The sequence below is a fragment of the Triturus cristatus genome, chromosome 3_2 (genome assembly GCF_964204655.1).
Source record: "Triturus cristatus chromosome 3_2, aTriCri1.1, whole genome shotgun sequence".
In the NCBI taxonomy this organism is placed as follows: Eukaryota; Metazoa; Chordata; class Amphibia; order Caudata; family Salamandridae; genus Triturus; species Triturus cristatus.
The window spans coordinates 852,139,237-852,165,636 of NC_140584.1; the positions used below are offsets into that span (position 1 = coordinate 852,139,237).

The 26,400-nt window shown below is 46.7% G+C and overlaps 1 protein-coding gene across 1 annotated transcript in view; it reads left to right on the top strand.

Moving 5' to 3' along the window:
- The window catches only part of SUPT6H (SPT6 homolog, histone chaperone and transcription elongation factor), a 1,106,805-nt gene that overhangs the window by 987,038 nt on the left and 93,367 nt on the right, over positions 1–26,400 (top strand). Inside the window, exon 32 of the mRNA XM_085649126.1 lies at positions 1,480–1,604. Coding sequence (XP_085505252.1) covers positions 1,480–1,604 — 125 coding nt within the window. The remainder of the gene's footprint in view (positions 1–1,479; positions 1,605–26,400) is intronic.

Genomic DNA, 26,400 nt, shown 5'->3' on the forward strand with positions numbered 1-26,400 from the left:
GTAGTAAGATATGGGACCTTCTGCGTAGCTTAAATTCTGGAAACTGACAAACGCCTTTGTCCTGTGAAGTCATCATGTCCAACATAACGGAGCTCCAGCAGCCCCCCGCACCCCCCTTCCCTTGTATGGGCGTATTGTGAGTTGTATTAAGTAAAGGTGAAATTAAATTGCCTATGTGTGTAAATGGGGATTGAGAAAAAGTGCCGAACACGCCTACACCATTGAAAATAGTTTCCATTGATGGAATGCCAGAAAGCATAGCTGTGTTGGGAGGAAAGCTGCATTTACTGCTCTTTTTTTTGTACAAACCAGTTTAATTCTTATCCAGGTTTCTAAATAGGTAGAAAAGGAATATTTATTGGGCCTTTTGTATGAACTACAGTACGTCAATGTAAATTAAGGCTCACAAAACTGGTTCAGTGCCTTATACTGATTCTCGTCAGAGGGGCAATACTGCAGGATCTTTAGCAATTGTTTTGTGAGTAGATCTGCATTGGCTGGCCGTATTGAATTTTCCTGACTCTTTTAGCATTCGTGGACAAAAAAGAAGATGGCACTTGTTACAGAGGGTCTCCTGTATGTCAGAGGCCATTTTAGAGGAAGGTTGATGTGGGATGGACATGAACCAAAAACAGATGTATAAAACCTTCTGTTGTGCAATTTACAGAGAAGATCTCTTCCTAAATTAGAAAAAGGGTGTTGGTTAAATATTGCAATCCCAGTAATGGTAATAGTCTGGGAAACCAAAAATGGTACCATATTGTTTGATATCTCTACAGTGTAAAGTTAGTTCAGTAGAGTTTAGTAGTAAATTCATCAGAACTCATCAGGGAAGAGAAGATAGCACAGGAAATAAAAGGTCCATGTTAATCAGTAGGCACAATGGAAACATCATAAAGTTACGTTTCATCAAGCTATCCTGGTATTTTCTAATTTAGACAAAAGCTGTGTCCACAAAAGCTTGATGTGCTTTTTCCTCAGAGCTTTCTATACCTTAATGTATTATAAAATCTCCTTAGGATGATCCAAATAATCTTCCTGGTACTCGACTTTGTTTTGTTTACAATAATTAATCTTTCCACAATCATTTCTTCGGGGACAAACAACTGTTAAATTGGTCAAGAGTCACTACTGTGAGGCTTCTAATTCATCCTTTCTTCTGGATTTTCCAGTGGCCAGTTGGCTTGATCCAGCAGTCATAAACATACTTGTGTGGGCAACTCTTCTTGTAGGAGTCAATTTGTCAGCCCAACTATGGTGATAAGATTTAATAACTAGTGTATTTGAACTGTTCTAAAGTACATTCATTTTGTAATGATGAAAACTATTTTAAAAATAGATTTTAATTATACCTATAGTAAGTAAGAGAGTATTTAATAACAAATCTGAGCTATTCAGATACTTCAGTACGCTTTTCCATTGTCCAGAGAATCTCACTGTGCTGAATGGCAGTTGCTGACATTTTCTTTGTGCCATCAGAAACTAGAAGAACTCCTGATGAAGACCAAAAAGGAGAAACCAACATTCATTCCTTACTATGTGTCAGCCTGCAAAGATCTACCAGGAAAATTCCTGCTTGGATATCAGCCTCGAGGCAAACCCAGGTCAGTGTCCCAAGAATTGTGAATCTTGAAATGGTAGGTACTTACAAAATGGCAGTTGTCTGTTGGGGCATGGCTGTGGGCAACAATTGCCTATAAGTGGTGTGAGAAGGAGCCTGATGTGAGAGAGGGAAAAGTGAGGAATACTATCAGAATGGACAAAGGCTCCATAGGTGCAAGAGGGTGGCAAGCAAATACTGAAGCAGTGGATGGCTGACTACTGAGGCTCCATGAATCTTAGCAATGGGCAGGATTACTTGTACAGTGACCCAGAGCACAGGTAAATTGTTGTCAAACAAGCATGATTTTGTCTTCTATGTACTTTTCTTTTGTGGAGTTTCTCTTTCGCTGCAGAACATAAGTTTCATGATCTAAATAGCTTTGGAATGAGTTGAGGAATCCTAGGAGTGCTTAAGATCAAACTGTGCATGCATATGTAGATATTGTGCTAGCAGGTTCTTTTCATTTTGCCTGTTCACTAAATGCAGGTGTAGGAAAGTGCCCCTTTTTGACATGGTCACCCCCACTTTTTGCCTGTTAAATGATGTGATTTCAACTGAAAGTGCACTGGGTTCCTACTAGCCAGTGCCAGAGCTCTTCCCCCAATTGGCAAAACCTTTAGCACCCTCTAAGTCTCTAGTAAATAGTACCCCCTGCTGCCTACGGCCTGAGGTACTAAAGAGGGCCCCTAAGGGCAGCAGCATGAATTGTGCCACCCTATGGGACCCCTACCAAGCGCATGCAGGACTGCTATCGCAGGCTGCATGTCTTGGTGCAGACAAAAGTGAAAATGTGACATGTCACACATCCCTGTGTGCCATGTCCCTAACGCTACATGTAATAGTTGTAAGTCACCCCTATAGCAGACCTGACAGCCCTAAGGCAGGGTGCTGAATATTGCATGTGAGGGCACACCTGCATGAACAGATAGCCCCTGTGCTATTCTTGCTTATTACTGCCAGTGCAAGTGGACCGGGAAGCCATTTAAGAACATGTGCTGCACACTAGTGAAAACGAGTTCCTCAGCTGCATGATGATTTCAATGAAAATAGGGTTGTTTGGTATCAAACATCTCCTATTGGTAAACCCATATTGATACCAGTGTTGGATTTACCAATACACGCACCCAGAGGGCATCTTAAAGGTGCCCCTGAAAACCTACCAGCCTCTGGTGTCATTGCAGACTGGTTTCTGCCAGCCTGCCACTCTTGACGCTGTTCTGACCTTCTATGTTGAGAGCCTTTGCGCTCAAGAGACCTAAAACTAAAGCCTGTCCTGGAAGAGGGTGTAACACCCACTCCCACAGAATGGCATGCTGATTAGTCTCCTTGGGCTGGCGAACTTTAAAGAAGCTGCCGCCATTGGAATGCGAATCTGGCTCCCCTCAAAGAAGAGGAAACCACCCCCCTTTCCAGAGCCCTCTTGGCACTTCGACAGGTGGGAAAATTAACTAGTCAGGAATGCGTGCCACCTCCAGGCATGTACCACCCGAAGGTGGGCTACTGTGAGGTGGACCTGACTGTTCAAAAGTAGCCATCTTTGTGATGGCATACTTGGAAATTCTGGGACAGAGTTATGCTCACTTTCCACAGGAAGTAGTCTTGTACGGGGAGTAGTGACCCCCAAGGATCAGTACCCCATTGGCTACTACCTTACCCTCCCCTATCATCCATAACTTTAGTATTTAGGGGAGCCCCTGGGACCAGAGAAGCAGATCCTGTTGACCTAAGAGAGAAGACACTGAAGAGCCTCAAAATCAGAAAGGAGAGAAGAATCATACCTCGTCAGAAACTGCACCACAGTTAACTCATACTGCAGCTGTTGACTCCAGAAACCTAAGAGTATTTCCTGCATTTGAAAAAGACTCCAGACCTCCTCTGAACAGCGGACCTGTTCTGAAGAAACCCCAAAAGAAAAGACTGAGGCCTCTGGAACCACCAAAACCTGACACCCGAAGCCACCACTGCACCCGTTGCCTTCGGTCTGAGTTGTAGTGGCCCTCCGGTGTCAAGAAGGTCCCCCAGATCCCCAAAGATTGAGTCCATTGTGGTTTCACCCCTCTTGGACTCCCCGTCGATGCCCGCAGCCTCTGCACTCATGCCCACTCAACTGCAACTGCTCTGGTACGGTAAAATCCGTCGCCTAAGGACACCCCTGCACCCGTCGCCCCTGGCCTTGGAGAAGAGACATAAGTCGCCCCCCTTGTCCTCGAGTATCGCAAGGCCTGAGCCCATTTGCTGGTTCAGTCCAACTGGCCTCCTGGCCAAAGCCTGTAGCCTCTTTTCGCAGTGACCGATCTCCATTGAAATACATTGGTCTCCCGAGGCTGTTTTACACCCTCCACCCAACCACCCCATGCCGCTGGTGCTGTCTTGGACCTTTGCACACCATTCACCTTAACTCTTGGAGATGTGCTCTACCTGATTGCAGAGCTTGTTCTTCCTTCCAAAGGACAGCATTGCGTAACTGAGAACTTGCATCAAGTGTCCACTTTTTATGGTGAAAAGAATTTATATTTATAAACGTACTTACCTGAACTATTTTTTTCTGATGTCTAAACATATACAAAGATACTTGATATATTTATAAATTGGTGTGCATCTCCTTCTTGAGTCGTGTGTCATTTATTGGCATTGTGTGTATGTGCAAACGCCTTGCACTCCTCTGTGTTAAGCCTAAGGTTGCTCGACCTCACTACCCCCTAATAGAGCACTTAAGGATTACATAGAAAGCCCCTGTCCAGTCATAAGGGAACCCCTGGACTATTTACAAGGCATATCAGATTCTTGATATACCACATAAAGAGCTACCTTCCTACATTGGCAGTGCAGCCGTGGAATACAAGACTTGACATTTGCTGTACCACTTGGTTGATAAGTGATTCCACAGAGGAATCCAAAATTGTCTCTAGTTAGACACATTTTTTAAATTTTTTTTAAGTTGTTTTAAAATAGCTGTTTGGGCCTTGGTTACGTCCCTCTGCAAAACTATTTAGAATTTTAAAAAGTAATAAAGTAGTCAGGCCATTAGCACTACTTCGCATTTTTTGTAAGTTCATAAAAAGTTCCCAAACTACTTTGAAACCATGTCTGAAAATGTACCCAACCTGGCGCCCAATGAGCACCTTAGAGTAACCCAATGTAAGGAGGTCTGTATAGCATGGAAAATTGCATGGGACCTAAACTCACAAAAGCTCATCTGCAGCAGTTTCTGGCACAGACCCACAAGGCTTTGGCAAATACAAGTTCATCCACTCTGTAAGATGACGACCAAGAGGTGGATGATGTTGAGACCGACTCCACCCATACCCCTTCGGAAATCAATATCACTTGAAACACTCCTAGTAGTGTTCCATAAGAGGTAGATACTGAAGATGCAGATCTTCAGAAATTAGCCAGGAGGATAGCATTAGAGGCTAAACTCTTGATAAAGGAAATGATTGAAATAGGCCTAGCACCAATCCCTGGTGGCAGCAAAATTATAAATAGGGATGACGGTTTTGACCCTAAAATCCCCAAACTGATTCTCTCAAAATACTCAGAGGATGATATCAAATGGTTTACAGCCTTTGAGAGGGCCTGTAAACTGAGACAGCTGAACGAGAAGTATTGGGGCTCTCTTCTTTGGGAGCTTTTCTCAGGAACATGTAGGGATGGGCTCCTAACACTGAATTAGACAGATGCTGCCCTATGATTCATGAAGGATACCCTGATTGAGGGCTTTGTACTCAACACTGAAGAATACAGGATCAGGTTCCGGTAGACTCGAAAAACCCAAAGTCAGTCCTGCGTAGATGTTGTAGACTTTTCAGTAAAAACACTAGGTGGCTGGTTGAAAGGTAACTGTGCGTGATCATGATGGGCTTTGCAAGTGATGAAAGATAATCTGTTAAGTAATGGTTATCAAGAGACATTTCATCAGTAATTGGTAGACCTAGGTCCACTTTCTCCTCAAGAGTTTGGTAGGAAGTCAGACCACTGGGTCAAACAGGGGTGACCAAAAGTACCTCTGGTGGGGGTGATCAAAATAAAGGGATTGCTAAGCCCCCCGAGAGAAAGATGGTGATCAAAACAAAGATAAAAGCAAAGCGTCTTCAAAAGGTACCCAGAAACCTGTTCAGGAGGGTGGGCTCAAACTCTACACAGTCTAAGGGTTGGCACCAAGGTAAGACCTGGGCTGTCTGGCCCAGTAACCTGGAGAAATGCACACAACAGCCACATATCAATGGGGTTAGAGTTGAAGCACTGAGAGACACTGGTGCTATTGTCACCATGGTGACTGAGCTAGTGGTGTCCTCGGAACAGTGCCTGGCTGGTAAGACAAATACAGTCCTCAATGCTGATAATCGGTCTAAGGTAGATCCCATTGCGATGGTATGCTTGGAATGGATTACTGGCCACAAGAGATTAGTGGTATCTATTGCAATTTCTATACAGTGTCTGCCAGGCAATGGTCTGGAGTCCTCAACCTGGGCTGAGGTTGAAAGAAAGACTCATGCAGCAATGCTGGGTATAACCTGAATGGGTGTATGTAAAAACCAGAGCACAGTGTAGAGCCCAAGGTAAACAAGAAGAGTTGAATCTTGGGGAAATGGCCCAAACTTATAAGAGAAAGGGCAAAGAAGACTGAGAAACCAACTTCTGAACAGATACCATATCAGGGCCCCCCTCCTCAGGGAGAAGACCTGTCAGCCCCAGAAGAAACTGTATCTCAGGACCTTGGGCCTTACACGCGAGAGCTCTTGGGCCCAGGGGGATACTCGAGGGAAGATCTGTGCCAGGGGTAGAGGACCTGTCCCACTGTTGAAAGCCAGAGACCGCAAGCTGATCAGAAGGAAAAGGGAGATGTCAGTGCTCCCACAGGGCCTATTGGGAGGAGGGACTCATTTACACTGAGGCCAGAGCCCCCAAACCTGGTGCCACTAGAAGAGTGGTAGTGCCTGAGCAGTTTAAAGAGTTTCTTCTCACATTGGTAGCTTTGTGAACCACTTCTACCAACCAGGCATGTCCCAGAAAGTGAAGAAGTTTTGTTTTTTTCAGAAACCCTCCTATGCCGCTTGTCAAGCCAGTGGCAAGACAGGTGGCCACCCAAGAGCCCCTTAATTCCACTTCCAAGTTTGGGGTCCCCTTTGAAGGGTAGGGATTGACGTTGTCTGTCTCCTTGACCGTCCAACTGCCTAAGGAAACCGATTTATACTGGTAATAGTGGATCATGCTACCAGATATCCTGAAGCAATTCCTCTAAGGACTGCTACTACTCGTGTAGTTGCTAGGACCCTCTTGGCATCTGTACCAGAGTGGGTTTTCCAAAGGATGTGGTGTCAGACAGAGGTACGAACTTCATGTCTGGTTATCTGAAACACATGTGGGCAGAATGTGGAGTGACTTACAAGGTCACTACCCAATATCACCCACAAACGAGTGGCCTTGAAAAGGAAGGCTGTAAAAGGGCTCTCAAAGAGCCTAAACAGGACATTGTGAATTATGTGCTTGACCTTCGTTCTAGAATGGCTGCGTACATGGAAAAAGCCACTAAAAACCTTGAGGTCAGCCAAGAGCTTCAGACGCTCTGGTATAACCAAACAGCTGTACTAGTGGATTTCCAACCAGGGCAGAAGGTGTGGGTTCTGGAGCCAGTTGCTCCCAGGACAAATGGAGTGAGCCCTACCCTGTCCTAGAGAGAAATGGGGAGGTCCCCTATTTGGTGGACTTTGGGAGTTGCAGGAACCCCAAGAGGTCTTCCATTTCAACAGCCTTAAACCCTATCATGACAGGGCTGAAATGACCATGACCATGTTCATGGTCACAGATGAGGAACTGGGAGCAGAGAGTGAGCCTCTCACGGACCACCTCTCAAACAGCCCTAAAGATGGGCCAGTTGAAGGAGTGTTCTTTTCAGTCACCCTCACTGCCCAACACTAGACTGATTGCAGGCTAGTCCTACATCAGTATGCTTGATTTGATTTGAGTTTTGGAAAGTGCGAACGAATACCCTGAGGCATATCGGTGCTAAAGAACAAGGAAACATGAAGACCACAATTAATATTTACTGAAAAGTCTAGTTTTTAAGAGCTTGCGAAAACTCAAAAGGGAGGAGCCAGATTTTATTTCCAGGGAAGCAGATTCCAGTTCTGAGTGGTGCAAACCACAAAGCGCCTACCTCCCCAGGAGGAGAGTCTGTAGGATGGTATCACCAGATTCCTGGGTGTACTAAGTTTTTCTATTATAAAAGCTGGACCTACTCCCTGCAGTACTTTGTAGGTCATACAAAGAGCTTTAAAAAGAATGCTTTGATGAACAGGGAGCCACTGAAGCCTTATCAGGGTCTGAGAAGCCGAATGGAATCTAGGGATTTTCATAAGCATCCTGGGTGCTAACGTCTGTAGAATCTGAGGTTTTTACAAGGGAGATTTAGGCAAGTTAACGTATCGTCTATTGCAATAGTTCAACCTGGACATTACAAGACACAGAACAACCATTTACAGCAGGTTTGGAGGAAGGAATTGTGCTATTTTTCTGATTGTTTGGAGCATAAAGATGGAAGTAGAAGTTAACTAATTTACTTGCTCTTTAAAGGTAAGCTTGTCATCTATCAGAATTCCCAGAGTTTTCACCGTTATCAGGAGAGAACTCAACTCTTCCGGCCACCAGGAGAGGCTCCGAAAGGAAGCGTTAGTCCCAAATAATAAGACCTGCGTTTTTGAGGAATTCACCCTAAGGCAATTATCATCCATCCGTGCGCCTACCTCCCACGTGCAGTTACGGAAAGTCTTGTTTATATCAGGACTTTTCCAGGAAAGGGAAACAACAATTTGTGTTGTCCGCATATGATACAAGCGGCAGTCCAAAAGATTTTACCGATGCAGTCAGTGGTGTTGCATAAATGTTGAAGGGTTGGGCTCATCCAAGAGCCCTTGCAAACTCTACACTTTAAAGAAAATGGTTTGGATGTAAAATCCCCCATGGATACCCTTTGGATTTGTTCAGTCAAAAAGGATTTAAAAAGGGCTACCGCTTCCCCTTCTATACCCAGGTATTCCAACCAGTCAATCAGAAGGTCATGATTGACTGTGTCAAAGATCACAGTCTGGTCAAAGGATGAGGGTAGCATTGTCCCTACTAACTGTGGCCCTAATCATCTCTGTGGCTACACTAAGAGCAGATTCAGTAGATTGCCCTTTGCGAAACTCAAATTTGGAATGTTCCAGCAGCTGAATATTATCCAGGAAAGTAGATTGCTGAGAATTAATTTCTTTCTCCAACAATTTAGCCGGAAATGGCAGCCTGGAGATTGGTCTATAGCTTTTTGGGTGAGGAGTATTCCTATTAGCTTTCTTAAGCAAAGGAAGAATTTATGCAGATTTCCAAACTTTTGGAAAGACGCCAGTCTAAATCCAGCTTTAAAAATGGATGTCAGTTGAGCAGCCTCCTAGTCGGGAATGAGCTGCAAACCTTTTGGAGGTCGGGGATCGTGAGGGGAACCACATTTATTGGAGAGAACCAGCTGTCTAACTTGGTCTATTGAGAGAAGATTAAACTCTGAGAAAGAAGCCTTCTTACTATCCCTGAGACAAATGTCCTTCCTAATAAATGGTGTTGATGTATTAGAAATGAATTTGCTGAAAATAGTCTCTACTTTGTTCAGAAAAAATGATGCTAAGGAGTTACAGAAATCCTGAATACCTTCCATGCTCTTAATAGTAGGAGAAGAGAGTTTAGAGACCAGCTTGAAAAAGGGCATTAGAGGAGCAGCTGGCTGCTTCAATATAATTAATGAAGTGCTCCAATATTTCCCTAATTTTAAGCTTTTTGTATTCTGCCAGCAATGATTCTTCTTTGTCTTTTTCATTATAATTTCCCCTACAGATACGTTCTTGTTTACAACAGGGTTTCTTAACAGCCCACAGAGTTTTACCAAACCACGGAGACCTAGGTTTGCTTCTCCTTGATGAAATCTGTTTGACTGGAGCCAGTATGTTGACAGCTGCAGTCAGTGAAGAGAATTAATTGGATACCATCTTATCTGGATCATCCGACTCGGACGACTGTGAGTTGACCAGGACCGAATTGAGTTCCTGCGTATCAATCCAGTTCAATGCGCAGAAAATAATTGGTTTTCCAGAGACCATCTTAGGAGCCGTACTAAGACGCAGAGCAATTTCCCAGCTGACTACACTGTGATCAGACCACTTTACTGGCAATATTGCAAGGGAGCAATATCACTACAATTATAGGGTATGGCCAGCACGATGGGTTGGCCCCACCACAAATTGCTCTAACCCAAATCCCGACATTAAGTCAAGCAGAGCATCAGTGGCTGGGTCACTGCAATTCTCTAAATGGAAATTGAGATCGCCCAGCAAAATAAAATCAGGTGTAAGTAGAAAAGATTCTAAGGGCTGACCGATAGCGTTAAGAAAATGTACCTATGGGCCATGGGGTCTATACAGCAGGAGTCCATTGAGTGACTGGGTCATGGTAAACTCACCAAACCATGAAACTCTAAGTAAGGAACAGAGCTGAAAATTGCCGAAAAGGTGCTGGGATGTATCATATCTAGTCCTCCTCCTTTCCTGTCCTCTCTATTCTGCCTGTGAATCATGTAGCTGGGAGGGACTAGTGCAGTCATCTCTGGTCCCAAAGACTGGTCCGCCAAGGTTTCCGTCACAAAAGTGATATCTAACTGATTTGTATCTGTTAGCTTGCCCACTTCTAAATAGTGCTGAACTAAAGACCTGCTGTTCATTAAGGCACATTTAACCTTAGAGCCAGGTTCAGAGGAAGGGACCAACTAGCCTGTATCCGAGGGAGCTGACGCCGAGAGCCCCACTTGTGAGTCAGCAAGAATAAAATGGATATCACAGACACCACACTTACCCGCTAAGAAATAGGGTGCTGTCTGGCAGAGTTTGGGGCAAATCAAGCTCTTACCTAGTGGATTTAGTGCCAACAGCACCTCCCTTGAGTAGCTAACCTGCGCCCATTCCTCAGTGTTCAGCCGGCCGGGGGGCGGGCTCTGGGCCCGGTCCAGGCGCGGATGGGCACAGGCGGGCTTGCCTTTGGCAATCACGCGTCCGTGTGAGCATCTGATTATATAGTGGCCAGGAGCACAACTAGCCCGCCAAACTCCACACTACATGAAGTGAGTAAACAAAGCTCTATCCACTACAAACAGCAGTGCCACGGTAGACAGGAGAGCGATGCCTTATTAAAAAGACACAAGACAAAGTTAACCCACTTTAAAAATCAATAAATTCTAAGGTGACCGCAAGCCGAGTCAAAGGCTTCGTGTCCATATGAGCATCTGATTATATAGTGGCCAGGAGCGCCATTAGCTTGCCAAACTCCACCCAACAGGAAGTGAGTAAACATGCTGGGCATTCTGTGGCTTGACTGGGTATTACAGGATATTTGTATGGGTATAGGGTTTTATTTTGGCCCCACTCACAGAATTGACCTCTGCGAAGATGCCAAAGAAAGTGAACTGGACAGGGAGCGGTCAAAAGGCTTTTGACACTCTGAAGGAAGCAATGTGCTTGGCACCCATTCAAAAAGCTCCAGAGTATACAAATCAGTTCATTATGCAGACAGATGCCTCTGAACATGGGATAGGAGCAGTCCTATCCCAAACAAATGATGTGGCCAGGACCAACCTGTTGCTTTCATTGGCAGGAGGCTACTCCCCCAGAGAGCAGTGTTGGAGTGCCATTGAGAGAGAAGCCTATGCTGTAGTTTGTCCCTGAAGAAGCTTAGATCATACTTGTTTTGCTCTCTCTCACTTGTTCAAACTGACCATAGGCCTCTTAGATGGCTAATCAGATGAAAGGTGAGAACCCCGAACTGGTGAGGTGGTCCATATCCCTACAGGGAATGGACTTTACAGTGGAACACAGACCTGGGACTGACCATGTCATTGCAGGTCTCTGCTCTTTAGAGGAGCTGGCAGGGCAAGAGGAGGCATTTGTCTCGTGGTTTGCTATGCCTGTCTTGGGGAGTCCTGTACTCCCCAAATAGTATAACTGATGTATAGAGTACACACTGAATGTCTGCCCTCAAGGGCTGAAATATGCGACAATGTATGAATAGGTATACAAGATGTGGACCAACATGTGGAAATTTGTAATATTTATCACATTTTATACAAAATGATAAAGATGTTAAAATAATGTAAAAGTTCCTTTTATGCTGATTGAGGCAGTGGAAAGTGGCTTCATAGTAATGTTTTTATTTCCTGTTTTATCTGTGCTAGAGCAGTGTGTAATGTGATAAACCTATCTATCATTATGCTGAGTCCAGTGATTTCATGGTGTAGAGGGAACGATGACTAGAACTGGCCTAAAAGGAGGCTTTTCGCCTATAGAAGGGGAGAAGGGGAAATGTTCTAAGCCCAAGAATTACACAGTGCTGTGTAACTGTAGTTAAGTAGTGAGATAGATGTGAACAGCCTCTGTCCCACTCTGAAGATACCATTTCTGATAGAGATTTCAAACTGCACCTTGTGAATTTTTCCCGGTGTCAGTCTGGTTCTGGAAACTTCTATAGCAATTCCCACATGCGTCGGTAAGTAGAGTTGTGCAGCTCCTCATGGGATTCGACCTTCCTCAGATGTAGCCTCGGGGCTCTTATATAAGCCAACTGCGCTCTGATGTCCATTCCTTTCCTTGCTTACCTGTGTTATTCGTGCATTGACGCCCTCGTGCTCTTGCGTCTCTGCTCCTCGGACTGTTTTGGAATGCAGATGATGTTGGTATTCGATGACAGATGAGGAGAGAAGACGCAGGAGAGAGGGTGTATTTGAGCCAGTTGGTGATTGCCTGTCCACTGGTCTTCTTATAATAAATTATCTGTGCATAAACACCTTGCCGTGTCTTCAGTTCAGCACTGGCGACAAGTGAACCAGCCCGTGTCTCGTCTGCCACTGGGAGTTGAGCATTACTACTGCTCCTAAACTATGGCCTATATGCATCGCCACATGCTTGCTTACCTTTGATGCAATACTGGAATTCATATAGGCAATCAGCCACCGTCTACTGCTTCCATGAGGGACCATGCATTTTACTGGCATTATTTTCCCGAATTTGTGTTGCCCTCATACTGCGCGTGTGCGAGTTACTGCGCATGTCTGGCGACTATTTTAGGTTGCATGTGGGTGTTAGGAGAATCAGGCATTCTAACATTGTGGCTTTATCTTAACTGCTTGGAGTATCTTTCAGCAGGAGTCAGGCAACATTATCTGTTGTAGACATAATTTTTCTTTATCCACTTTTTTTCCTGCTTCATATGTCAAATCAGTGGATATTTACCCAATTTTGGGAGTCTTGTTTCTTCTAACATGCAGGCCATCAATCTTCCACCAGTGTATCTACAATGTCCTGGTGAATCAACCATAGCTTGGAAGAAGTGCTTTAGAGCGTTTGGTGCATTTTTGGGCACCATTGATGGTTCTAAATTTAATCTAGAAAGGAAGTATTGACTTTTGGAGCACCACTTGGGATGGAAGGCCTAGAAATTCTTGCACATTTGCACGACCCCGAACAAGATGATGTAGAGGATGAAATAGATGAATATGAAATGGTAGCTGGATGAACCTTTTTGCAAACCTCCCAATCTAATTGTTAGGAGACCTACATTTATTTTCAAGACAAAAATCAACGGTGGAATCGATTGATACATATGTTGCCTCCTTGCGGGTTTTGGCGTCTAAATGTGAATTTGGTACCTTCACTGACAAGCTTATATCGGTGAAGAAAAGAGTTGGTTCAGGATATAATTTTGCCGAAAGTTATGGATCATTTAGCGAAAGCTGGCTAAAGGAAAGAAATGCTCGATGGCATGTGTGGCTGCAGATACACATGCTCTGCATACTCCTGCCATCTACTGTTAGGTTCGGAGTTGTACAAGTTGTTTTTCATCAAAGAATTCTTTTGAGTCATGATGTAGAGTGACTTCTCATCTCGTGCTATACAGAGCATGTGCATCGACTCCTTTGTTAAATTGTTTTCTCTCCAGCATCTGGTTCGAATGCATGTGCCTCTCCTCTGTGTTCAACTACCGTTTGCTATGAGTTCTCTTTCCTATCCTGTCATCGATGGTATAGTTATCTCGATCACGCTTTTCCATTACTGCGGCGATTTTGTCCACAATCTCATTCCAAGTATCCACATATGAACAAACATCTCATGTCCAAAAGGACTCTCCAGGATCAAAGGGCGCGCCGACTTTAAATGTCTTGTCGCACTGCATATGACACTCCTGACATTTTCGGAGAAGAGCATGCTGCTGAGGAGGAAGAGAACGTTTTTTCCGTTGAAGAAATTTCCTGCTCCGACATGGAGGAGGAATTGGAGTACACACTGCCACTCGTGCAACACATGGCTACTGTCAACCCTGGCCATATTCCTCCACCCCAAAAGTCCTCCAAAGCTTCGCCCTTTCCATTGTTAGAGACCACCTGGCCATGGTCGATTCTGAAAAGACACTTTGGATCCCTCACCTTCGTGCTCGGCACCTAACATTTCCACCAAGGTTAAAGCCTCTATATGGACCTCCTCAGATCAAACTCATGCGTCCTTCTCCCACTCATCAGAACAGACTCAGCAACTGACTACTGCTGCTTCGGTGTCGACCAAAAAAGATTCCTTTGCTTCGAAACCCTCGGGTCCCAAACCAGGCAAAACCAAATCCTCTAAGCATTCCTCCGTTCTAAAACCAGCAGAGACAAAAACTTCGAAACATTCCAGTTTTCATGTAGTCTGTTGAGGCTATCCTTTAAACTATTTCCATTAGACAAAGAGAGATACAAATGGACGCTCCTCCACATATTTGGGAGGCCTGACCTTATCAACACCACTTCGGGCTCTGAAGGCCAAGTGGGCTCCATCAGGTTCCGCGTGGGCTAGACCGGCACTGATAAATAAAAATAAAAAACTCCCTATCCCGCCCCCCACCCGTGGATCCGGACCGACGCCGGCCGTACTATTGCAACCTTCCCCGGCACTAGCATCATTCTAAGTCCTGACAAGCTGGACCAGTGCTGACCAAACCCTTAGGTCTTAGTTCATTTACTCAGGCTTATTCTGAAGAGCTAGGAATGGATGAAGATTGGGAGGGGCCGCTGGACCCTTTACAAGACCAGCCTTACCAAGAACTGGACTGGTATGAGGAATTGGGTGAGGCCAGCGGACTGGATACCTCTTCAGATTCTGTTCTGCTATCTCCCTCTTCTATGGCTACGATGGAGAGAGCATTGTATGCTATGGCAGTGTGAAGGGTAGCCAAACATACTCACCAACCTCCGAGTACTTGCTGGTCCAAGCGCTACCTCTTACGAATGTGTTCTCTTCCTCTCCCAAGCAGTATCATACGGGAGAGATTAAGCAAAGTTTGCCATTCAGTGTCAACTCGACATGACTGATCTTGCTGGGTTTAATCGATAGTAGCTGTTCGACCCCAGGCCTGGTTGAGGACTTCTGGCTTTTCAGGGAAATCCAGAGCTCTATCATGCACATGCCCTTTGATGGCACTCGTTTCTTTCAGAGACAAGGCAAACATGGCGCTGGAGTGCTTTAAGGACTCACAGGCTGCGGCTAAGTCCTTAGGTCTCTCAGTGGCTACATGTCCCCGTCTACCTTTTGCCCCTTTTGTTGATAAGGAAAGGGGCTTTCAGCCAAACCAACCATACCCCAGCTACAAGACCACGCACGTTTGTCAATCTCTGTGCGGCCGTGGGCGTGGCTCGTTCCGACTCCATGGGTCAGGCAGCCAAAGGTAGGGTCAAACCCCCAGCCCCCCTGCAGCTCCAAACCTTCCTAGTCTTCCCCTTGCTGATCATGGGCAGCCAGCTGGTGGGCGGATCAGCCGTCCCCTCCACAACAGGAAGAACATCACTTTGAACAGGTGTGTTCTCCAGATAATCCGAAGGAGGAAATCGGGACTCTCTTGTCCAGGTGATTCATAGAGAAGGTTCTGGTGCCAGAAGTTGACTGGTGTTGTTGTTCCTGCCACTTTTTGGTCGCTTAAAAGGACAAAGGTCTTTACCCTATCCTAGATCTGCGAGCCCTCAATTACTTCCTCAAAAAGGAAATGGTCAAGATGCTTATTCTGGGTCAGGTCTGGAGTTCCCTGGACCCAGGAGGCTGGATAGTAGCATTGGACTTGCATGACGCCTATTTTCACATTCCTGTCTGCTCATCGGTGTACCTGCATTTTACGGTAGGCCAAGAGCATTTTCAGTTCCCATGCTCCTCTTTGGCTTTACCAGCGCCCCTCAGGTTTTCACCAAGGTGATGGTCGCAGCTCATCTGTGCATATCAGGGGTACCATTCTTAACCCTATCTCGATGACTGGCTGTTGAAGGCGGACTCATCCCCGGCTGTCGTCTTCCACCTCAAGACTACAGCCAACTTCCTGCAGTCGCTGGGGTTCACTGTCAACATGCCGAAGTCACACCTGACTTCCTCTCAGACTCTCCCTTTCATCAGAGCTGTTTCAACAGTGCAGTACAGGATATTCAGGCTACGATACCGATGTTTCAGCCTCTATCCTGTATTTTGGTGAGAATGACTCTGAGGCTTCTGGGCTTTATGGCCTCCTGCATCCCACTAGTGATGCATGCCCAGGGGCATATGCAGGCTCTGCAGTGGGACTTGATGTTCCAGTGGGTGCAGCATCAGGGGAATCTCTCCTACATGGTCCAGATCTCGGAGGGAATTACACAGGACCTACAGTGAGGCTGACCAACCACGATTGTGTCAGAGGCAGACCCCTCTTCCTTCCCCAACCAGATAACACAGTAGTGACCGATGCATCACTCCTTGGATGGGGTGGAGAGGTGGAGATCAGAGAACTCTGGTCTCCGGCAGATTTCGAACTCCACATCAGCTTACTAGAGTTCCGAGCAATTTGTTTGGCATTGAAAGCTTTTCTTCCTACAATCAAGGGAGAGCTGGTTCAAGTATTCACAGACAACACTACAGCCATCTGGTATGTAACAAACAGGGCGGTGTGGTGTTGTGGACCCTTTGTCAAGAGGCCCTGCGTCTCTCGACATGGCTGGAACAACAGGGCATATCCTTGGTAGTTCAACACTTGGCAGGTTCTCTGAAGCCAGGGTGGACGAACTCAGCGGTTGATGCCAAGTGGATCACAAATGGCATCTCCATCTGGATGTGGTGCAAGATCCCTTTCAACGGTGGGGAGAGCCTTGGTTAGATCTATTTGCCTCTGCTGAGAACGCGCAATGTCAGCATTTTTGCACACTGGAGTTTCCAAGCCAGCTCTAGCTTGGAGACGATTTTCCTCTCGAGTGGACCTCAGGCCTCCTGTAACGCCTTTACACCCATACCACTCCTGTCCAGAGTGCTGAAGATGATCAGGAGCATCTAGGCCCAAGTCATCCTTCTGGCTCAGGACTGGGCAAGGTGAGTCTGGTATCCCGAGCTTCTCCAATTATGCATCGATCCTGATCGACTGCCCATTCGGGAGGTTCTTCTGTCGCAGCAGGGGAGAGTCCTCCGCCCTAACCGGTCAAATCTATGCCTTCTTGCGTTGAGATTAAGCGGTGGCAGTTGATAGCATTCGACCTTCCTCCTGAAGTTTGGAATGTTATTTTGGCAGCCAGGTGCCCCTCCACCAACGCAATGTACGCTTGCCAATGGAACAAAGTTGTAAAATATTGTACCGAAAGGTCTATTGATCCTCTTTCTGCTTCCATTTCTCTAGTTTGACCCTTGCCCAGCAGGGCTCAAGGGGTACCTTTCAACCCCGTTTGCCTTCATGAGGCTGCCAGACCAACCATCATTATTTAAATCAACTATTGTAAATAGATTACTCCAAGGCCTTGTATATATTTTCCTACCTTCCCCTTGCATTACGCCTTAGTGGGACCTTAATTCGGTTCTTATATTCCTGATGTGTGCTCCATTGGATCCTCTGCACAACCCTCCCACCCCCACCCCCCGCTTACCATCAAAACAGCCTTTAGTGGCAATCATATCTGCCAGGAGGGCGAGCGAACTGCAGGCTTTGTCATACCAAGCCTCATTGCCTGATACAATTGCCAGACAAATTGGCTCTTTGTACTAGGGCTTCTTTTCTCCCTAAATCATCCTCTTCATCATCACAGTCATCTCTTGCTGGAATATTTGCTGGGAAAGGACAACATTCTTGCGGACGTGCTAGGCAGGACACACCAACAAACACACAAATGGGAACTCAGTTCACAAGTTCCTTCCGTACTTTCAAAAGTGGGAGTTCCCTCAGATAGACTTATTCTCCACAGCCGAAAACGCAAAATGCCAAAACTTCGCCTCCAGGTTCCCATACCCACTATCCACAGCCAACGCACTATAGATGTGTTGGTAAGGGATATTTGCCTACACTTTTCCACCTTTCCTCTCATTCCATTTCTGGTTCGGAAACTCAGGCAAACATCACTCCACATGATCCTTGTAGCTCTTGCATGGCCATGTCATCCCTGGTTCACAACACTGCTCAATCTTTCAGTAGTCTAACACGAGAAGCTCCCCAACAGGCCGGACCTTCGCAAATCAGACACCCAGACCTCAAGATGCTCAACTTGGCAATCTGGCACCTGGGGTCTTAGAATTTGGTTACTTGAATTTTCCAACAGAATGTATGGACATTCTTAAGCACACAGACCCACAACTAGAGCTTGTTATGCCGCAAAATGAAAACAATTGTTTTTGCTACTGTCACCTTAAACAAATAAATACCATCAAAGCCACAGTACAGGGCAATATTTGTTACTTGCTACATTTATAAAAATCCAAGTTAGCATATATTTCTATTAGGTTGCATCTTGCAGCAATAGCTGTGAACCTCCAAAATAGCATCTATCCCTCTTCAAAATTCCAGTTATTAAAGCATTCATGGAGGGACTCTAACGAGACATTCCACCTCGTGTACCTCCAGCACCCTCTTGAAACCTTAACATTGTGCTCACTAGACTTATGGGTCTTCCTTTTGAGCCTCTGCACACATGCTTTTTTTCAATTTTTATCAAGGAAAGTGTCATTTCTGGTTGCTAATACCTCACTCAGACGTGTTGGTGTCCTCCAGGCATTAACTATAGAGGAACCTTTCTTTCAAATGCATAAAGACAAACTGGTTCTTCGTTGTAATCCTAAATTCCTACCTAAAGTAGATTCCAATTCCACCTCAATCAGTCTATTGAGCATCTTGTTTCCCCCCCCCCCAACCCTGATTTTGTCGCAGAAGAGCTCTTCATACTCTAGATGTTACGAGCGCTCATGTTCTATATAGATAGAATCAAAACTTTCAGAAAAACTAAACTGTTTGTAGCCTTTTCTCCACCTCATAAAGGCAACCCAAAATCTATATCGGGCATAGCTAAATGAATAGTCAAATGCATTCAAGCTTATTACATTAAAGCTAAAAAAAAAACCTTTTCATGTAACTCCCAGAACACATTCAACTCGCAAAAAGGGAGCAACAGTACCCATTTTAGGAAATATCCCAATGGCTGACATTTGTAAACCGCTACATGGTCTACCCCCACACATTTACTAAACACTACTGTGTGGATGTTTTAGCACGCCAACAAGCCAATGTAGGTCAGGCAGTGCTATGTACCCTTTTTCAAACCAATGCAACTCCCACATGCTAGCCACCGCTTCTAAGGAGGGACTGCTTACAGTCTCTGCAGAGCATTTGTATCTACAGGCACACCCGCTATCGTACGGATTATGTTACTTACCCTGTAAGTATCTGTTAGTAGCATGCAGTACTGTAAATTCACATTCACCCTCCCTCCTTCCTAGACACTTGTGGCAGTTACAGTTATGTTTAACACATTTCTCCAATAAATTCACATTACAGCATGGCCATCTCTAGTTTTACAAATTCCTTACACTCCTTTCTCACCCTCCTGTCGGAAAACAATCTAACAAAGGTGTCGATGCCCATGCGCAATATCGCAGAGCTGAGGAGTCATTCTACCTTGTGACTCGTAAGAATTCTTTGAAGAAAAACAACTTGTACAACTCCGAACCCAACCCTAAATGGCAAGATTATGCAGAGCATGTGAATCTACACCACTGCATGCAACAAACAGATGCTTTCAGAGTTAGTAACATAATCTGATCGGTTCCATTACAGTCATATAGTCAGTTACAGTCAGAATCGTCACTTGAGGCAGGTTTGTTGTTCAGAGAAGACCACTTCATTCCACCAAGCAACCTCAGGTGCAAACTTGTGTAGTTGAGTCATGAGGGTCATTTGAGAATGACTCTCACTAACAAAAGGTTGAGGGAAACACATTGGTGGACAGGGATGTGGAGTGTTTTGGGGGTAAATATGCTGTATGTTGACAGAATGGCAAGAAGTGTTGTGTATTACACGACCCATGGAGAAGTTGGTAGTCCAGAGCGAGTGTGGAGTAAAGTGAGTCCCGGAATAATCCTCATGGTGCTAGTGGGTGTGTCACCATTTCAGGCACTGAATAGGAAATCTCCACAAGATTTTCTGAAACCTGCATGGTTGAGTAACTTGTCCAAAATGTAATTTGATTTTGATGTCAAGCAACACATTGATGGAATGCTTTCGAACATTGAGCAGACGCAAATATAAAATAAGATCAGATATAATGTATGCATAAAGACTAAGTTCCCGATAGTAAATGGGATCTGATTGTGAAAGGTGAAGTGGTTTGGCGCACCATGTTGTGTGGCTGAAGTAAGTCAGGATGAGGGAGCAGTGAGATTGGAGAATGGGCAATGGTGGAACGTTGCTCGTGCTGTGAAGATCTCTGATGCCTTAAAAGGGAAGGTTTGTCCTCCAAGATTAAGAGTGGGGAAAGTGATTGTGGTGGGAGGGATTTTTCCCACTAATGAGAAGCGTAAACCAAGAATTCCTATAAAGTTAATGTATTTTGTCATCGGATGATATGGGTACATTATATAGTTAATTTCTGATGGATACATCTGCCAGTGGATTCCTCACCTTGTGAATATCCCTACGCCAGTAACATTCGGAAACTTTTGTAGCAGTCCACGCCGATGAGGTCGAAGACAACGACAGAGGAACGGCACCGCTCGCGACTCCGCTGACGTCACTGGCTCCATAAGAAGACCTCGTCGGCGTGATGACGTCAGTTCCCTTTTTTCCGCGCCTTCGAAGCCAACGGATTTCGGGAATCGCTGTTGTTAGCGTCGTTGATACTTTGTGTATTCTCGTTATTTTTCCTGTTCTCTTTCGAGGATGTCGACAAAAAAGTCTGGATTTAAGCCTTGCCGGGAGTGTGGCAAGCACATGTCCATCACAGATCCTCATGAGGACTGTGTGTGGTGTTTATCGTCGGACCACGACGTGGATGGCTGTACCAGCTGCCGCAAGATGAGCACGAAGGCTCTTAAGGAACGGGAGGCAAAACTCTTCATTGCAAAAATGAAGAAGGAGAAGAGAGGGAGAAGATCGAGAACGAGGTCGAGGTCTCGATCGGCGTCGAAGTCGACTTCGGGACATACTTCTCGAGCCAAGAAACATAAGAAAAAGAGAAGGCACTCGTCTCGACGCCATTCGGATAAGAGCTCGGCGCCGAAGTCACCTACTCGGCGTCGGAAGGACTCGGTTTCTCCTTCTCCTGTGCCGGATTCGCCTGCTGGTCCTTCATCTCCAGTGGTCTCCTTGTCTCCGGCTTCACCGGTTCCAGCTCGGACTCCGACGCCGGTTCCATCTCTGGCTCAGTCTCCGGCCCCGGAAGATCTTCAAGCCCCGGGTGAGCCTGCGACGCCGCTGATTCCACCGTCGGCGCCGGTTGGCCCGAGTCCGGTGAGGCCTGACCAGTACCCTGCCTTCCCTGGGCCAGGTCAGGACCCCTCGCATTACTTAAATGCGATGTATGGAGTGTTCGCTCGAGCCAGGTACACCACTGGTGCACCTGCGGGTCCGATGGCATTTAACTTGGGGGTGCCGCAAGTATATCCACAGGCCCCTTTCATACCGTTCTTTCCAATGACGCCGTCTTGGAATCCTCCGGCTCCGAGGACGTCGACGCTGCTTCCATCCTTGCCGGCTCAGGCTCAACCTCGTTCGACGCCGATGGCTCCGGCAGATCCACGCTCGACGCCGGCACCAGCGCCATCGGATTCGAATACGGTGCCGCAGACGCCGATGATTCGGATTCGTTCCAGAAGGGAGACTCAGAGGATTATTAAAGAGTAGAGGTACCTTCAGGAGGAAGCGGAAGAGGGAGAATTGGTGGAGTCAGATGAGGTATTCGAAGAGCTTAAAGAAGCTAATGGATTGGATCTGTCTCCTGAGTGGGAGATTACTCCACCGTCAGATGAACCCTCTAAGGACGTTGCTCCCTACCATTCAGTTATCAGGAAGGCTGCGGAGCTGCTGGATCTCCAGTTACCAACTACGGAGTTTAAGTCGAACATTTTAACTGAGGTACTACATTCTCCCACGGCGGTTTCAGAGCCTTTGCTTCCCTTTAATGAGGCCATTGTGGAACCTGTGTTAGAGGTGTGGCGCAAGCCCTTTTCTGCTCCTGCGGTCTCTAAGACGATTGCTAGGAGATATAGAGCAGCCCCAGGGGGCCCTGAATTTTTAACGTCACATCCTTCACCTGAGAGTCTGGTAATTCAGGTAGCTTGTTCGGGAAAGTCTAAGGGGGCTTTTCCTCAGGTTCCTGGGGACAGAGAGGCTAAAAGGCTAGACCAGTCAGCAAAGAAAGTATTTTCATCAGCCAGCATGGCCTTGATATCAACAAACGCCACTTGTCTTTTGGGACGCTATGTGCACGCGCTTATGGATTCGGCTAAGAAACTGGCACCAAAACTGTCTGAGGAGGATAGGACTGGGTTTAATGACATCTTGGCTGATGCTCAGGCAGCAGCACGTCAGGTGATCCAAAGTGGGCTGGACACTGCAGATTCTGTTGCAAGGATCATGGGGTCCTCTGTCGCAACCAGAAGGAGTGCTTGGTTAAGGTCTTCAGAGTTCTCACAGGATGTGCAATCGGCTCTATTGGATCTGCCGTTTGATGGGTCTGGCCTATTTGGTAAAAAGGCGGATGCTGCTCTAGAAAGATTCAAAGAGAGCAAGGCGACTGCTAAATCTCTGGGACTTCAATCTCCGTTGAGGGGGTCTTTTAAGAGGTACAGAGGATTTGGAAGGACATCCTTTTGATCCTACAGACAGACCCAGCAGCAGCAGCAGCAAGGTTCCTCGTCCAGAGGTTTCAGGGGAAGAATCAGGGGTCGCACTCGTGGCCGGCAACTCTCCTCCTCTTCCTCTTCCTCAGCCCCTCCCACCACCGCAAAGCAGCCCTAGATTCGCCATTCCGGATCATGCTGGTCCTGTGGGGGGCTGGCTTACCCATTTTCTACAAGATTGGGAATCTGTAACTACAGATCTCTGGGTTCTGGATCTTGTAGAAAATGGGTACGCCCTTCCCTTTCGGGAATTCCCTCCAAATTACCCTCCTTGTCAAGGGGTTTGCTCGGAGGACCACCGTCTTCTCCTGCAGGAGGAAGTCCTGAAGTTGTTTCAGAAAGGTGCGATAGAGGTGGTTCCAGAGCAGGAGAGGGGTCAGTGATGCTACTCCCGGTATTTCCTGATTCCGAAAAAGGATGGCAGATTGCATCCGATATTGGACCTCAGAATCTTGAATCTTTTTCTAAAACAAGAAAAGTTCAAGATGCTCACCCTTGCTCAGGTTCTTCAAGCGCTGAATCAGGAGGACTGGATGGTGTCGATCGACTTGCAGGATGCGTATTTTCACATCCCAATCCTGAAGTCGCACAGAAAGTATCTCCGTTTCACGGTAGGGTCGCAACATTATCAGTTTGCGGTCCTACCGTTTGGTCTTACTTCTGCACCCCGAGTCTTCATGAAGGTGATGGCAGTGGTGGCAGCCCATCTCAGAAGGTCAGGGATATCGGTTGTTCCCTATCTGGACGACTGGCTGATAAAAGCAGAGTCGCCATAGAAGGTGCTACATTGTGAGAAGTTGGCCTGGTATATGATGTTCACTAGTTAAAGTGACCACCTTGTACCATGCCAAGCAACCCTTATGGTGTGGTTGTAAGTCAACCTTTTCGGACTAGCTGCCCTAGTGGTAGCGTAGGCTAAGCAGTCTTTGAGGCTAAACTCGTTAAAGCGTGTTAAGCAAGCTGTTTTACCATAAGTAACCCCCCTTTATACCAATGAAAGGACACCACACAGATATATATTCAAAATATATATGTATTTATTACTCAAAGTATCCCCTAGACTCTTTATGAGCACAGGAGCACAAATTGTTAAACAAGAAAGCATTACAATATACAGAAGTTGCACTTTATATGGATGGGCCCTGGTGGCCACTCAAACCATATACTAAAATAGTGGTATAAGTACCACAAACAGGAAAGGGAAAAGGCCTAGGGCCTCTAGAATCGCTGGGCCTACAAGGAGCTAACTTCAGTTAGTGACCAGGAGGTCCACGGGTCGCGTGTGCAGTGAGGAAAGTTACACGCGGGCTCCCATAGGTTTTCAATGGGTGCGTAAAAGTTCAATTGTTACTGCTAGAAGGGTCTTCTGGATGGACTACGAACTTAAGACTTAAAACACAGACACTAGAGATGTTTCTCTACACTTGGGCACCGGAGTGCCAGCTTTACCTCACCCACAGGAAGCGGGTGCATAGGTCTTGAAGTGTCGGGTTTCGTCTATCTGTTCAATGGAGCCTGATGACAAAGATGCTGCAGGCGGCCGGTCCAGAAGAGATGCGGTGGATCCAAGAGTGGATCGGAGTTGTAGAAGACCTGAAAGCAGAGGGGACAGTGTTCACAGTGACCGGCGCGGCACCAGGTAGGTACCAGGCGATGTCGGGTGCAAACAGGTGAAGAAGTGTAGCTTGTCTCCGCAGCCACGTGGTCCCTGAAGGTCGACGACGTCCAGGAGTCGGTTCACGGGCTGTCCCGCGCAGGCTCTCGCTGTTGGCGACTCGAAGGAAGCAAACAAGCCTTGGCAAAAGCAGGAATCGTAGGAAATGAAGAAAGCTGATGGTTCTGACCAGCAAGGTCAGAGGGGCTACTCCTTTGGAGGGCAGCAGTGGCCAGTCTGGAGCAACCAGACCAGCATCATAGTTTTCAAAGTTAGTCGCCAAAATGGCCACTAGCCAACGGGCCAGGGACCGGGCAGGCGCGTCGAGATGCAAAGTGCAGAGGGGCCCCACGCAGATCGTGGAGATGCTGGAGGGCTCACCTTTGGTGCAGATGCTGCTCGGATGTTGGGCTTCTCAGGACCCAAAGCACAACTTGGAGGGAGCCTCTGTTGTCGCGCTTGCAGCTTGTCGAGTGTCTTTTCAAGATGGCTGGCTCCACGTGTCTCGGTGCCTCCACGGGTTCCTTCTTTGCAGGGACTGTGGATCGGGCTGTGAGGGGTCTGGAGGTCCAGGTCTTGTCGGTCTCTGGGCTCGGGCTCCGGCAGGAGGCGGCGGCAAAGCAGACGTCGAGTTGCTGGATGGTGCTTGCGTTAGCAAGATGGTCACTCCCTGACCATAGGGGAGATTTCCTTCTGTGTTCTGTGCAGTAGAGCGTCGAAGTTCCCGTCTTCTTCTTTTTAGTAAGTTGATTCCAGGATGTCTGAAGTCTTAGGACACAGCTCCTACCTTTAAGCGGATTCTAGGGGCCGGACTACCTGCTAGGTCCCTCCCTAAGGGTGGGACCAGGAAGGGGGTTGGTTACACCCCCAATCCTTTGTCCAGCTCGCCCCAGGTCGGGGGCTGGTGTGCCCCAGGACCGGTTTGAACTGGCATATGCACCGAGGCTCCTTGTGAGCCTCAGGCATGGCTGATTTTATTCAAGCCCTACCTGACCAATACACAAAATCCTGTCTGGGGTGGTGCACGCACCTCCCCTGGCAGGAAACCCTTTGTCCACGTCTCCCAAGCTGGAAGGACTCCCAGCAGCAGGAGGGCAGACTTGTGTCTGTGGTGGCAGCGTCCATTTTGTGGAGCTGAGGCTATGTCTGATTTTACCCGGGTTTCAGGTACTGTACATGTCGTGTCCCTCTAGAAGGGTGGAATGCTAACCCCGTCGCCAGAATTGGCGAGGGGTTAGTATTCCAATTCGTATGACACCTTACTCGACATGTTTTGATAAAGCCAAACCAAAGATAGCATTTAACGCGAGGTTCATAATGCACTTAAGAGTATATGGTATGACGATATCTGGAAACAGTAGAAGGAAGTTGTTCCGACCACTGCAGACAGGCTCAGCTCATGCCAGAGCACCATCTCACATGGAACCAAGCACTCTGCCTTCAGGATTGTTAAGGCCTGCCATAGGAGTGACTTATAGGTTAACATGTGTCCCATTTAAGGTTAGGTATAGGTATACTACACCTAAGTAAGAGGTGGTTACACCAACTTACCCCAGCTGAGTGATCAGCCAGTTGTGTCAAATTTGTTAGGCCAGGCCAAGGGTGGCACAATACATGCTTCAGCCCCTGGTAGGCCTTAGATACACCAATGCCCTGGGTACCTAGTGTACACTGGTACAGGGGTTCACAGGGTGATCCAATTCCAATTGGTTATGCACCTATAGTGCATAGTGTCAATTTAGTAGAGAGAACAGCAGGCTGGGGGTCTGATTAGCAGGCCCACAGCCTCAATATGTCAAAAACCAGTGAAGCAAAAAGCAAACATTTGGGGTGACCATAGGATAGCAGACCCTACTCTCCTACACACATAATCTGCAGGATACAACTCAGCTGTTGTACAAATTGGGCTTTTCGGTAAACGTGCCCAAATCTCACCTGGTGCCCTC